Below are 15,876 nucleotides of genomic sequence, written 5' to 3' on the forward strand. Positions count from 1 at the left end.
CCTTCTTTGGACTTTCCTTCTTCCTTTTCTTTCTTTTTCCTTTTTTTTTTTTTTTTTTTTGGTGAACTTTGTTCCCTCCCCACAATTTTCAACATTCTGTACAGATCTCCTGGGCATTAGTTCAGCCTTTTGTGACCAAGCAATTCTCCTCATTGATTGATGCTTGGTTAATGTCTTGAGTGGGTTAAACAGCATAGATCAAACTTGGTAAGAGTTCTGGAAAAGGCATTCGTCCTCTTCCTTTTATCATCTCATCCTCTGTTGTTGTCAGCTGTGCTCTGCTTCTGAATGAGGTCATATCTTCCTGTTTTCTAAGATTTCCAAGTATTGAGGGATTATTTTATCTCCTATTATCAAGAAAATTTGGCTACCTGCTTCATCATCTGCTTGTATTTTACAATAGGCACTTTTATAATCCATTAATGTTTGCAAAGCTGCTTCACTATTTTCTTTTAAATTTCTCTCAGTCTTCTGTCCTGTTTAAAGTTTTTAATTATGATGCCTTTAAACCCTGTGAAGACACGTGTGAGGTATTAGTGCTATCATATTAGATAAGAGTATCAGCTCAGTGTTCTTGTGTGTGTGTGTCTCTCCACCTGATATTTGTTTCTGGGCGGGGTTTTAAACTCTTTGTTTGGGAAGCAGCTTTTCTGTTTCATGTTCATGTGTTTCCTGGTGAGGGGAGATGCTGGTCTGTGACAAACACATTTTAACTCTGGTGACAAGGAGTGCTGGTGTATTGGAGAAGAAGCAACCTCATGAATGTGGCTGCTGATAAACTGCTGCACATCTTCCAGTCGTGCCATGCTCTTTTTAAATGAATCTGGTAATGGGCTGGTTTGGATTTTTATGTGTGGGTGTTAAGTAATGCCTTTTTACTGTTTCATGAAATATTTATATAATTAAAGGAATAGCTTACTATGTAATAGATTCCTACATACACCTGGGTTCTCACTAGCTTTGGAGCAAATCAGAAAATAATTTTTTATCTTTAAATCTTCTTATTTGCTTGCTTGCAGAATTAAAAGGAATTGTATTTGTCATCCAGAGTCAAAGTAATTCTTTTCATTCCAAGAGAGCAGAAGATCTAAAAAGAGATATTTTGAAACAGGCTGTAGATCTTGGAAAGGTAAGTTATGGTAATATTAAGTACACCTTGTTATATATTCTGTTGCTGCATTTTACTAAAAATATTGGGGTTTGTTGTGCCTTTTTTCAAATCCATTCTATTTCTTTTCTAATTGCTTTTTGTGTGCTTATAGAAAACTATTGCAGTGGTTATTTACTTATTGTACACTGTGATTTATCACTACTTTAATTTCAACTATCCACCTTTTTGTGTAACAGCTGTTTTTGTTTGGATGGCATTTGATGCAAAAGTGATAAGAAAGACGAAGAAGGCAATTTATCAATATGACTGTAGTGTGTTTGCAAAGAAAAAAGCTGCATTCTTTATGAAGTGAAAACCATAACAATTTAATTATTAGTTGGAATAATTTTCATTGAGTATTTTAATAGAGCCAGTGAATGTGCTGTAAGGTGGATTTTTGTCAGAATTCCATTGCACGGTTGTGACATGATGGCAGTAGAATGGAAATGTGTATGGACATGAAATTCCTAAGGCAGGATTCCCACTTCCTGCAGCAGCAGTCCTCCACACCTCTCTTTACCCTGTCCCTGCATGATGCAGTGCCTTCCCTAACTATTCCTTGTTCCTCTGCCACCCCTCTGCAGACTGAGCACTCTCCCCTTGACCTGCTGCTGGGTCACACTGACCTGGGAGCTGCTTGTTGTACTTCACATTTGAATGGGAAATTTGATTTCTAAAGCATAACTCTAGAGAAAAGAGGTTTTTAAGAAACTTACTCTGAAAGTTCAGTGTGCATAAACAATGCTTTATTTTCTTTGTGTTTTATAAAATAAAGAAAAAATTGAGTGGCATACATCCCCTCATATGAAATAGCTTCCTGTGAGGTTATTTGACCTATTTTTCATTTCCATGTTCTTTGTTTTAAAGGAAAAAGAAATCTGATGTAAATTGTCTTATGTACATTAGTCTTGTAGTGCCTAAATCAGATTGCTGGATGTTTTAGGCTTCATTTATCCAAGCTTATCAAACCTGTTGTAATTAAATCCATTCTAAATGCAATTTTTAATCCCTTAATGAAATCAGTAATGTGAACAGCCTTTGTTCTGCAGAGTTCTGCTTTTTCAGAGTCCTCTGCGGAATTGAGGCAAGTGTTCAGATCCAATGTGTGCAGAGAGGATTATGGTGTCAGTTGTTAAACCCAAGGATTTTAGTTGAGTTCTGTAATTGATGTTGCAGAATATGAGTAATAAAAAGTTCAGTAAGTAGAAGTACAAATGGTTTCAGTGGGGCTGGAATATAAGCATGTTTTGTGGGAAAGAAGTGAAATCATTTTGTAATCAGAGTTGTACTTGAAACTGACCTGGCTTCTAAAAACCTTTATTGCCTATTTGAGAAGATGACTTTATGGAAATGCTGAGATGGTGATGCTTTTCCAGTATTAACAGTTGCCTCTTGTACAGCAGTCGTGGTGTCTTAAGAGAAGCAGTGATGGAAATCCCACCAATAATCTCATATCTGAAATTTGGGAAAAGAGAGAGCCATCAGTGTATAGGAAAAAATAAACAGGCATAATCAGCAGGTTCTTGGTGCATCTTCATTGTTTTGGTCAACTCACAATGCCACTGTGAGACACTCCCCAGCAATGCTGATTGTGGACATGGGGCAGATCATCTCTGCTATCCTGCATATCAATATTGAAGTTGGCATTTTTCACTGCAGAGAATACAAATGAAATTATTAGTTTCAGGCAAAAAAAGTAAAATCCTTGTGTTTTCAAAGACAACTGCTGTATGAAAACAAAAGACTGAATCATCAGGTTCACTCCTCTGTTGTTATAGGCCCAAACAATAGATGTTTAGTCCATAAGTTAGTCATTAGTTATTTTCTGCTAGTCTGAAATGAGAAATGGAATCCAACTGGAATTAAACCAGCACATATGCCTCACTTCAAAATGGATTAAGTAACTGTCGTTAATCTTAACAAGTAATTTGCCCATTTATTTTCTTTTATGGTGCACTTAAAACATTTTTTTAAAGTGAAACAATCTGTAATTCTGGTCACCAGTAGATGTCAGTATTTTGTTCTTGCTCAAAAATATTTTCCATGGCGATTTATTAAATATTAGCCAAACTTCAGTTAGAATTCAGCAATGGCAAAAATTCAGTTCAGTTTCTACCAATCTTCTTAATTTTCTGAGATTATGGAACATTTAACCTCTGTAAATTAGACCTTCGTAAGAAGCACCAAATAAGAATAAGGAGACTGTTGGGAGTGTAAAATGGTAATGTTTTGGACTATGCCCTTTCTGTCTAAAAAATTCAAAATCAGGATTACTTTTTTGCTATTACTTTCCAAATGAGAAAAGAGGTAAAATAAAGTTTTTGAAAAGTTACCAGTTTGGGTGCACTCAGTGGTTTTTAATTGCCTGTGATTGTGACACTGTTTAGAAGACAAAATCTGTATATTTCCCTATGAAAACTGGTCTAGTAGAGTAGGAGATTTTTTTTGCTTTGGGTCCTGCAGGGTTCTTGCATTGAACACCCTTGGCCAATTCAAAAAACTATAATTTTCCTGAAAAGTCTAAAGATCAAATGGGGTCCTATCAATAGTGTTGTGGTTATAGGATTTAGTGGAAGAGCTTCTTTTTCAAGGCAACTGAGTTATTTTTAGATAAATGATGAAGATTTGTATATTTACATATTTTGCTTGACACTTTCCAAAATTAATGCCATAAATTCAATGCAATCTGTAATATACCTCTTGCTTCAATTTTCAGTTACTTGCTCAAATTCAGGATTTTAGTATGAAAATCCTGTTTACTTCTCTCCCTCCTGTAATGGCTTCCCATTTCATGGAAGCCTCTTTCCAGCCGAGACTGATCAGGCAATCCATGTTTTGGTCCTGCAGTTTTAACAAGGTTTAACAGATTATATTTAAGTAAGGTGTTGGGCTACATTCTGACCTGCCCCTCCATCTCCATGTCTGCAATAGTTTTTCTTCATGGCAAGATTTTCCACTATATCAAGATCAACCCTATTTTTAAAATTAAAACAGGCATGTTTTAACATCAAAATTTCTCAGTATTAGTAGATTGATTCCCGTTGTTTTTTTGTATAAGGCAATAGTGTGCCCTTTATTTCCTTCCTAGCAACAACTTTATTTTTTTTTCTACAAGAATTTGTTCATTCTTTTGTTTGCAACATCATCCACAATTTTAATATTTACATTTATTTTCCAAATCTGTCCATAAAACTACACTTTTATTATGTGGGGAGAGCTTGCAGTATAAAACCCTAATAAGAGTGTTCATTTAAGTGGTTGGTGTATGAAGTTCATATTTCTACTTTTTTATCCACGTTAGCACCTGTGTTTGTTTTATGTTGTGTTATTTATTCTGTTTGCATACATTGCCTAGTATCAGTATGCTCTTGGTCACTTTTCTTTGTTTTTCTTTGTAATGCTTCATTCCTTTTAGGATTTGCATTTTAAAGTGCAACTGCTCATTCTGGGGTTTCTGTATTTGGGTGCTCCTGTTGTGAAATGCTTCTAAACTCTGTTCTGTGGAAAGGTGAGGTGCATTCAAAATAAAACCTTTTGAAAGTGGTCCAGGAAAACTGTACAAAAGATACTGCTTAGTTTGGAAAATGTATTTCAGAGTTGTCTTAAATCTCTTCAAGGTCAGCTTGCAGGGCTTTACACATTTGAGTGACTTTTGTTTTATCTTTGCTTTCCTCCAGCTGTTCTCCTAGTTTTCTGTTTTAATTGTTTGATCTTTGACTTTTTAATATGCCCTTGCTTCTCATTCTGCAAAGGTACTGGCATCCTTTTGACAATTCCTAGGCTTTGTTATCAGCAGAATTGATGCCTTGCTCATTAGCTGTTGGAACTGTAAAAGTTACCTACACTTTGTGCTGGAAGGTGAACAGGATCGTTTTCCTCTAATGGATGCTGAGCAGATTTGAAGGAATTTGTAGCAGTCAGATAATTCTGCACTAATGAGATCTTTTAAATGTTTTAGCAGTGATGAGTGGGCTGCCTTCAGCCCTGCCTTGCACATCATAGACCATTTTTATATCACTGCTTTTACCAATCAAATGTGTGGTAGCTTCCTTCACTTTTTTAATGCAGAAAATTGACCTGTCACCTCACAGAGATGTCTTGACATGTCAGGGCAAAATATAAACAAGAAATTCAGAAGTTTAAAGTGCTTTAGGCTAAGTGTCTCTCTTAGCCCCTTCAGCAGCAATTTCTGCATACTTAATAGGATTTTAACATACCCATTTTACTGAGGTATTTCTTTTCCTAGTAAAGAATGAGAGATTGCTATAAAGAATAAGAGATTGCTTCCTCCTCCACTGCTGTTGGCTGTATTAAAATTGTTCAGTCATCTTTGAATAAAATGCTCAAGTATATGAGAGACTTGAATTACTAAATCATCAGAACAAAATCATTACCTAGTGACAGTTGTTTTGTTCTTGTATATTCTCCTGAGCATCTATACTGGTACTTCAAATGCATTCACCAAATTTCTTGCCTTGTGGAAGTTTTTTTTCTGCTTTCTTGTTCCTTCTCTTCTTCCCAGTTAAAACAGGTACATTAGATTTACTGTTGTGGGGAAGGGACCTGCTCCCCCATGGATCACACTGATTGAGCTTGGGAGACCACTGTCTCAATCTTGCTGTCAGTGAAAGATGCTTCAGGCTTTCCATGAATATAAATCTACTTATACTGCTAATCTTGCTGATATTTAAAGAAGCATCTGAACCCCATAAATTGCTTAATTTCATTGCTTGAATCATAGAATCATTAAGGTTGAAAAAGATCTCCAAATCATCAAGTCTTTGAATACCACCACACCCACTAAACCATATCAGGAAGTGCCACATCTGCTCAATTTTTAGAATACTTCTGGGGATGGTGACTCCACCACTGCCCTGGGAAGCTTGTTCCAATGCTTAATCACTCTTTCAGTGAAGAAATCTGTCCTCATATCCAACCTGAAGTGTTTTTATGCGCCAGTTGCAATTGACAAAGATTTTGCTTTTAAGTAAAAACTCACTTTACACATGAATATTATCAACTACAATACTAAAATCCTATCTTAAACCCATTCTAAACAAAGCCCTTACTTGGACCAGGCAACATAATTATAGTGGTTCATCTTTAATATTGGCTTTCATGACTAATAGCTATGTACTGTATACCACACATCTGTCTTTTGCATGATTGCATTTATTTAGAATTCTTGTAAACTGTGAGCTGTGGAGAAAGTATTCCTCACTGCTTTTTATTCACTCAAGTGAAGAGCAAAAAAATGGCACTTTACTGCAATATGTTGTTGTCATCCTAGGCTACTGTCTTATTATACACATCTGTGGTAGCATTTATAATAAGCACTCAAAACTTTTCCAGATTTTTTCCACACCTTTTTATTTGTCTTGTTACAAAATAAGGTCTGATTTGTTAATTTGCACCCAGTACTTGCTCTGTTTTTTTTGCACACAGTACTTGCTTTGGTTTTTTTTGCTCTTGATTTGTGAAAGCAGGGTATTTGTGAGATTTTTGAAAGCTATGGCCTTTCACTGAACTCTCTGAAATTACACATAACATATTATGAAAACTTGGTTCTTTTTTAAAATGATAACCAGGCATCTGAGAGTAGAACAGAAGTAGAAATTGTCTCTAATGGAAAATACTACATTATACTTTATTACTTTGGACTTCCTGAGGAGCAAAGATTATTAGAAACCGTGCCTTATTAGAATCATGGGTTTTGTTGTTGTGGGAATTTTTTTACACCTTATTATGGCCTTTCAGTACTTAAGGGGGGCTTATAAAGAAAGAGGGGAACAGACTTTTTAGAGAGCCTGTAATAATAAGGAAAGGGTGAAGTTTTTAAATTAGAGTAGACTGAGACTCAGCATAAGGAGGATTTTTTTACAGCGACGTTGGTGGAACACTGACAGTTTGCCAGAGAGGTGGGTGATATCCCATCCCTGGAACATTTAAGATAATTTTGGTTGGGGTTCTGAGTAACCTGATGTAGCTGAAGGTGTCTCTGCTCACTGGAGGGGCCCGGACTAGAGCTTTAAATGTTCCTTCCAACTCAAAACTGTTCTAGGATTCTATGAATGAGGCCTAAAGGAAGAAATAGAGCAGGAAATTAGAAGGACTGGACAACTTTGGAGAAACTCCTAAATAACAGATGTGTTAAACAGAAGCAAAGTTCTTTTACAGTGTTAATGTATAATAGTACTTTAAATCATCCATGAGTTTTATTTGAATGGGATTATTGAAATAGTATTTTTTCTTGGATTCTTTGAAGCTCTGATAAAACTGATATTTATGTCTTTAAAACATGAAAAATAATTTAAACATGTATTGTAATTTTCAATATTTAAGGAAATTGTTAGAATATAGAGAAGATTAAGTGTTTGGTACAATATTTGAAGCTGGAAGTTCCCAGTAAATTGTCTGACCCGCTGGGCTTAGAGGTAGGAGATTTGCTATTACTTTCTTTTACTATTGCTATTGGTATTACTTTCTTTTAGAAATCCTTCAGGATGTCTGCAGAATTGGCATGTTTTTGAAAATAAAGCTGTAGGGAGACTTCAGTATGTATTCCACAGCTCTGCTTTGTCAAAGTAGTCATAACAGATGACTGTAAGAGCTTGGCTTATTTAACCTCCCAAGGGAAAGCTGAGAAGGTAGGCTAGCTCTGAATGTGTCTTCGGATTGATTTCTGAAAAGAAGATAAGAGAGAAGGGAAAATGCTGTTATGTGCTTGAAGGGTATGTAGACATTTCTGAGTCTGGAGCTGTGCAGTTCAGCAGCAGTGCTCAGGGTTTAGGTCCCCACTCCTGCCCCTCAGCTCTGGGGGGAGTTTAAAAGACAGTTTAATGAGCTCACAAAGCACAGAGATAATATATGCAAGACATCTACAGATATGAGCAAACTGGACTCATTAGGAGCAAATTCCTGCACACTACTTTATTTTTCTCTAGTGTATTACAAGATGGCTTTTTGCTCTGCTCAGGTGACTCAGTAATATAACAATGAACTGATTACCATCGTGTTTTGCATTTCACTGCAGTTCTGGATCTGTTTCTATGTCTACCTTGCAAAATCATGTCACATGGGACATAGAATTAATAGTGCTGAGCAAGATCTAGTGTGAGTTGTGTTCTAATAAAGCATGTTCCCACAAAAGAATTCACTTAGGGCAAGGTTTGGTTATGCTTAGATGAAATTCAGTGAGCTACTTTGTAGAAAAACAAAGCAAACACAGTTCTGCTAGAGGATCATAGAGGATGTGACCCAGCCTGGAAATCCCATTTTAGCTGGAGTGGATCTCTGCCATCCTGGGTGCATACAGAAGCCCATTTTGGCCTCATAGTCTATGAAACTGTAGCATTTCCTTTTGTTTTTACCCTGTACTGTTTGTTCTCTATAAATTGCACATTTCTCATATAGGATTTGTTAGGTTGATATGAAATTCCATGTAGTGCAGAAAGAATACAGAAACTTGTTTCAGGTTAACAATTCTCTTACTTACTTCTTAATTCTTTTATTCTGAATTACCTTTTCTTTATTGGATATGCTAGTCCTCCAAGTTTTTTTTCATGTTCATGAAGAGAACTTTAAATATTTAGATTTAAAAACCAGAGTTCTCTTGATGATTTAGTGTGAAATGGATTGTGTCATTAGCATATTGATAATTCAACTTGCATAAAAAATACTATATGATTTTAAGGTACAAATGAGGCTGTGTGAGTCTCTATCTTTGGAATTGGCTTGAAAACGTGGATCTAAGCCCTTTATTCACACTTGGTTTTTCATTTGTGTAAAGTTTGCCATTGTCATCTGTGGCAGGTATTGCTGATCTCACTGTGCTGATAGAGTAGGTGGTATTAAAAATGTCTCACTGTATTTCAGACCACCAGCAATTCCATGTCTTGGTTTTGCCCTTTAAACTCAGCTCAGTTGTGTAAGTGGGGAGAGTAGTTTCTCAGTCTTCAAAAAGTGTTTCAATTAAGTTATTTAGATTATAAGATACTTTATTTGTGTCATATGTAGAATGTTGGTATGCGTGAAGACGTGTTTTGAAACTGTGGAAACAACAGTTTCAAGCTAGAATAACCAGTGAATGCAGTACAGGCTGTGGATGCATTTGTAGGAGAGTTTTATGAGATAGGCACAGTGTGCAAGTTACATTTCATTACCTTGACAGCATGTGCCCTTCCACTCCTCAAAGCTGACACCAGATACATTTTTCTCTTTTGTTCTGTCCTTGTACTGAAGATGGAATAAATAAAATGAATAGGTCAGCCCAGTTCCACTAGGTTCAGAGTCGAAACGAGAAAGAAAAAGCAGCAGAAATGCTCCTGTGTTTTTGAAAGTGGCTGTTTTAGACCTATAAAGTGTGTTTTAAGCATCTCCTTTACTAAATTAGAATTAATGCATGGTTAGAGGTGAGTGGAAGGAAAGGATCCTGCAAGACATGTATTTTCATGTTTTAGAGGAAGTTGGGTAGAGAAAGAGAGCAGGTTTATGAGAATGTCAGAGAGAAAAGATACCTTGTAAGAGTATTGGATTAGCTCAAGAGAGAGTGCTTTTTCTTTATCATCATTTCTTTGCTCTGCACAAAGGAAATAGAGCATAATGGTACAGCTACTTAGATTATGTAATTTACTTAAATCTTTTGCATGGGTAAATGCTGCTTTTATCTAAAATTAATCCAGTTTCAGCCTTCAGAGTGATAGAGACACTGATTATATTATTATTAACTACTATTTTCTTTGTCTTTTGTACATGAAATACATGCTTCCTACAAATACTAGCAGGTTTTTTATGTGTGTAAAAATAAATGTTCTTGTAAAGACAGAGGTCTTCCCTTTTATCTTCCTATCTACGGCCCCTTAAGTAAGCATAATTTTGTGGTTTTACCATAAACTTATCCTAAAAATATAACTAAATAAATAATTCTAAGTAAATAAAATCAATAGGGATAAAACTCTACCCAAGTAAATTTTACCATTTTCACATTTTAGTGAAATAAAAGGTATTGAGAATACCATGACTAAGATTTGCCACTTCCACTAAAAGCTCTGAACTTCTGGTTTTTCAGTAAATTGAAAACAAGCAGAAACATATTTGTTAGGTTAGTTTGAACTAGAACCATAAATCAGAAATGCTGATTTCTGAGATGCAGGTGAATATCTTGTTACAAATTGGAGTTTTGGCATTCAATGTTTCTTTTCAATTTGGGTCATTCCAATAGCATAAATCCTTATTTTTATTAAGGTTAATGCACTCCTGAGAGACACAGTTATTCTTTAGAGCAGTAGAGTTTTTGGGTTTTTTTTAGTATATGAAATTTGGAGGTTTTATGTATTTCTAGATGCTGTGCTTAACTGCCCTTAAAAAGGATTTGAACTTGTAAGGGTCAACAAATAGTGCAAAGTTTATCTTAGCGCTTTTCTTAGAAAAGAAATTATTTTTGTGTTCAAGTGTGAATTTTATGGTAATGGCATCATTCACAAAAAGCATTCATCAAGCAGGAATGTTTGGCACTTGCAAGCTGTAAACAGAAAAGGATTAGGGTCTGGAGAGACAGGTGCGCCCCTACAACTCATGGTCCTTTCTCTGGTTGTGGGAACACAGACCTCCAAATACAGACACACAAAGCCTCCTGCCCAGGAATTAGAAATGTGTCACCATCATATTTTCTGGAAAAATCTGTTTACCTAGGATTCTTCTCCTGGGAAGTCCTGAGAAAAATCTGTTTGCCTAGGATTCTTCTCCTGAGAAGTCTCAGAGAAAAAGGAAAACAATATTATCTCATTTGCTTCTCCTGTGTTTTGCTGCTTTGGAATGTGGTTGGAGATTGTTTATCCAACAGATGGTTATTTCATTGGTTTCATGTGAATTGTCTTGACTTAAAGATCAATCAGGGTCTAGCTGTTTCAAGGCTCTGGAAAGAGTCACAAGTTTTTCTTTAGTATCTTTCTATCCTTCTGTCTGTATCATCTTTGTATTCTTTAGTGTAGTTTAGTTGAGTATTCTTTAATACATTCTAGTATCATAAAATAATAAATTAGCCTTCTAAGAGCATGAAGTCAGATTCATCATTTCCTTCCTGCCATGGGGCACCCTGCTAATAGAAGAGAAATGGAATTTAAGGAGAAGACAGGACAGACTGCAGTGATCAGAGCAGGCCATGATGGCAAGACAAGTGTCCTGCCCAGCAAATTGTTACAAGTGACCACCTCCCTTTTTTCCCTGTACTTACCAATGATTTTTTCCTCCTTGGCCTGGTTTCAGCTAGGACAGGGGAAGAGGGGGGTTGGCTGAGCAGCTGTATGGTGCTTAAGCTGGGCTTAAACGACTCCTCAAACACCATGATCCCTCTTTTGCTGACTTTGTGCTTTTTAGTAAGCATCTCATGTGAGGTTTTGTGCCAACCCAAAGTGCTGTCCCCCTGAAAGCTGTGGTGAGTGCCATGCTCCTGTGGGCAGCGAGCCCCTGTCAGACTGTCAGGTGAGCAGGGAGCCTCTCTCCCTTCTCTTTAGCTGGTGTTGCACCTGGACACAATGATGCTGCAGTGGGGGATTGGACTCACTGATGGAGTAGGGTACTGCCTGTGTATTGAGGGATGTATCTGCATCCAGCTTTCCACACGTATTACAAATCGTGCACTTTGGTTTATCAGAAGGCTGTGTTTAAATGGTGTTTTTTCTTGGAAAGTACTCCAGAATTCTAGCTTATCTGCTAGACACTGGGATCTGCCACATGAAAGAGGTATCGAGTAACAAAAGAGCAAAGGAATTTTTGAGTACTTTCCTTTGTAGGAAAGCCTCTTTGATCTTTCAGGAAGAAAAAAATGCTAACTCCTCATTTTGATTTTTCTGTAAATCCATTGGATTTTGTGATGATGTTAGTGTGACAGGTCAAAGCTCAGCTCAAAGTAAAGAGTGTTGGAACTCTCACTTAAGCTGTGTGTAACGTGATTGTCCAATGGAAGCCTTTGTAGAACACCCTTCATAATTTATAAGTATTTCTTCATGGGATTTTATAGTATGGCAAGGAGATTACTATGATCTATTGATTACATGGGTTCTTATGCAAAGCATTGAACTCAAAGTCTGTTAGCTTTATAGCTAAAAGACAATTAAGAAATTAGAGGTTGGAAGAAGCACTATCCTTAACTTGCAGTTCACCTTGTTTCATGCCATCCTAAGTCATCTATTCTTCAGAGCTACTTGCCAGTCAAAACCTAGTAACCAACTGGAAATTCAATTAGTTTTGGTTTTCCATTAATTGTTCTGGAACAATTAGTTGTTATTTTTTAAAAGATTGATTGATGCTTAGGAAGAAAGTACATATAATCCAAGTTTAATGGGAATATTTTTATTTTTCTTAAAGGAGTTGCCTACAGTTCTGCTTATTCATCAGATCGACAGGCATGAAGGTGCATGGACAATATTGCCATTAATGACAGAGTAAGTGTAATGAATGCCAGTCATTTTCAGAAGATTTTGTAAGCAAGAATATATTTATTAGTTACTCAGACCTTTTTTGCTTTTTTTAAAAAGCAAAAATTTTCAATGAGAGCTGCAACTTTATATTTTAACTTTCTTACTGTACTTTTCTTTGTTTTATAAAGCAATTTTCTGATAAACTTAAATCAGAGAAGCCTATTTAAAATAAAAGAACAGTAATAATAGAATTTAACTGAGCAACAACCTTCTTCAAATCATGGCGCATTTTAAAATTATTAGGGAAGTAAACTAGTCTAAAGAAATGGCATTTTTAAATGTGTATTTTTCTATGTGGTCCCCACTTCTCACAGTGTTAAGATATGAGTGATTACAGAAATTTTGATCTTTCAGATTACTTGACTGAATGAAGTGGAATAAATTTAAAAAAATAGATCATAATACTTTTTTTGGGGGGGGTTTATTGCTTATAGAGTTGTATGTCTCTGTAGTGAGAAGTTTTAGGTTTCAGAATCTTTTTAAATGCTTATATGGCAAATTTTCATATTAGTATGATCAGAAAAGAGAGGTAGTCTCAAATGTCTTTTCTTCTTAGCTTATGCAGATGGCTCCAAGGAGGACATGCTGCAGTTACATGGTAGTATCTTGCAAACTGTCAGGAAGTTGTTTTAGTAATCCTGAAGCTCCATGGTACTGAAGACTGTCTTTTGCCTGAAGCTTGCATTTGAAATCTGCAGCCCATTGAGTTTTAACTTAATTAATATAATTTATTAGATGTATTTAGGGTGAGGTTTTTGTGTCAGAGTGGTTGCAGGACACGATACTTTTCCTTCTGCTTTCCATTACTTTGTGTGTAGAAAAATGTAATGAGTGCTTGTATAGCAGCTGCCTGTGAGATATATGTAAACTGTGAAAAATAGCAGGAGAGATTTGAAGTAAATTGAAAACTGGAAGATGATGTTCAAGCTATCAATCGTCTTCCCTGCTTAGCTCCTGTTTCAATGACCTTGTGGTTCCTCATCTGAATTATTTATGTCATGGTGACAGGGTTTACAGATACAGCTCTTATAAGACAGCAAAACTAAAAGAAAAAATACAAATGCTCATTTGTGTGAGAAAGCAGAAGAAAATTCTTTAGAAATCAGAAGAGGAATCTTAAGTAGAGGATTTCCATCTTGAGATTTCTGGAATATGAGTTTCTTTGTGCGTACTGTTCCACTTAGTACTTTCGGCAAATGAAGACATGGGGTAGTTTAGAAGTATGTTGCTATTTTGAAGCTTCTATAGTTTTGTTTTCTCAATGGACAAAAGAGGAAAAAGGGCCCATCCTGTAGCAGCTGATGATACTTTTAATTATGATATAAGATGCATCTGTATCAGAAAACTGCTTCCAAAGAATAGATTTCTCAGTCCTGTAGCTGTCAGCATTTTTAAGGAGGTCTCTAAGCAGTTGTGAAAATTCTTAATTTTTAGTTCTTGGGCACAGGTTAAGTTGGACAAAATACTTAATTTTAGAAGATACAATCAGCGGATATCTTACCACTCACTATCCTTACTGTGCCCCAAAGGTTCATTCAGCAGAGAAGAAATCCCTTTTTTAAAAATTATCCAAAACAGGATCTTACTGTGGTATCTCCAAGGTCTCCTTGCAGTCTGAACTCCAAGCTTTTGTGCTCTGAGGTCTCCATAAAACTCTCTTGGAGACCTTAAGTACTTACCCTTGGGAATCATTCCCAAAAGCCATGCAAAGGAAATTGGAAAAATAAATATAGTAGGTTTTTTTTCCATTAGGATGTTATTAATTAATATAGCTGTTTTGATGAGTAGAGGAAGAATTAAGGCTAGAGGAACAGAGAAACAGGGAATGTAAGTTTTCTGAAGGAGTTGGGAATCCTGCACTGAAATTATTGCTATCTTTGAGGATTCCCTTCAGTCTGTACAGTTTCACTGTACTGGAAAAGCTAATGAAGTTTTTACATTACATTTACATTTTGTACATTTCTGAATGGAAATTCTTTATGTGTCTCTGTTCCCTTCTTTCTGGAATAACTGTTTTTTTATAAATAGATAGCAGCAGAGTCAGTATTTTTATCCATTCACAATAGTCCTTGGATGTGTAATTCTAAATGAGGAGTAAAAATTTTCACTTCTCTGTAAATGAAGAATTGATGACAAACTTTATTTTGGGGAATGTGCCTTGAATTTGCAATTTTTGTTCATAAGCCACCTTATTAATGAAATGTTTCTTTCTTTTTTAGCTTCTCTGTTACCTATGGTAGGAACTCCTCATGGATTTTCTTCTGTGAAGAAGACACAAGAATACAGGTCGTAAAACTGGTAGAAACACTCAGAAGATTTGACAAGTCTAAGGTGAAATAAAAATTTAGATTTGACTTTCTTTTTGAATGTGATTGAGTGTGTTTTGCCAAATATTGGAAAAGATGTGTCCAAACACCTTAAAACAGGGGGATAGATTTCTGTTGCTGAGGCTGAGAGCCCGGTATTTAACATGAAGCAGTACAAATGCCTGTATAGCTATTAAAGAACTGTTAAAATTGAGCAGAGAAACCATTTTTTCTGTGAATAGCCTGAAAATTATGCACCATAAATAAAAAGATTAATATAGACTGTTTTCCAGTTCCTTGTCCCCATTTTCCTCTCTGTTATCAATTCTGATTATCATCAGACTGAATGACTGATGCTAGTTTGCCTCTGACGTAAAATAGTAGGTGTTTTCCTTACATTCTGTTTCTGATCTGTCTTGGTGATAACTATTCTGTACCTACTGGAAAAGAAAAACAACACCAAAAGACTTGCAGAACAAAATAGAAGTACAGTCACCAAGGAGCAAAGCAAATTTGACAATGCAACTGACATGAAAGGTGTTAATATTTAGAGTTTTTACTGTTCAGAAAAAAACCCCACCTTGGTGTCAGTCCTTTGCCTGTAATAAGAGAAGCCAAAATCTCCTGTGTGAAATATGTTTTGCTTCGTTATTGTAACTCTGCTTCAGGAGTCACTTTAGCATACTTACTTCTTTTTCAGGCACATGGCCATGTGTTTTCTCACAGTTCTTTTCTAAAATGGCAATAAAAATAAAAATTTGGAGGTCTTACCTTTTGAAACACTTGGTCTTCAAAATGGAGGACTGAATATATTGCGACCTTTGGAATATTCTTTTTTTTGTTTCAGAAACATCTACTTGTAATTGATATTCTCATAGAATAGAAACACAAATATTTTTGTTCTAGATACTGCCCTTTTGCCAGTTTTATTGTCTCCTTTGCA

General features: G+C 35.9%; 1 protein-coding gene across 3 annotated transcripts in view; it reads left to right on the plus strand.

Annotated features, from left to right (window-relative positions):
* The window catches only part of B3GLCT (beta 3-glucosyltransferase), a 45,779-nt gene that overhangs the window by 12,384 nt on the left and 17,519 nt on the right, over positions 1-15,876 (plus strand). For all 3 annotated transcript variants that reach the window (XM_026790738.2, XM_074535301.1, XM_026790739.2), the window contains 3 exons: positions 1,020-1,129; positions 12,515-12,591; positions 14,847-14,958. In XM_026790738.2, coding sequence (XP_026646539.1) covers positions 1,020-1,129; positions 12,515-12,591; positions 14,847-14,958 — 299 coding nt within the window. The remainder of the gene's footprint in view (positions 1-1,019; positions 1,130-12,514; positions 12,592-14,846; positions 14,959-15,876) is intronic.

This window comes from Zonotrichia albicollis, chromosome 2, assembly GCF_047830755.1.
Source record: "Zonotrichia albicollis isolate bZonAlb1 chromosome 2, bZonAlb1.hap1, whole genome shotgun sequence".
Taxonomy (NCBI): Eukaryota; Metazoa; Chordata; class Aves; order Passeriformes; family Passerellidae; genus Zonotrichia; species Zonotrichia albicollis.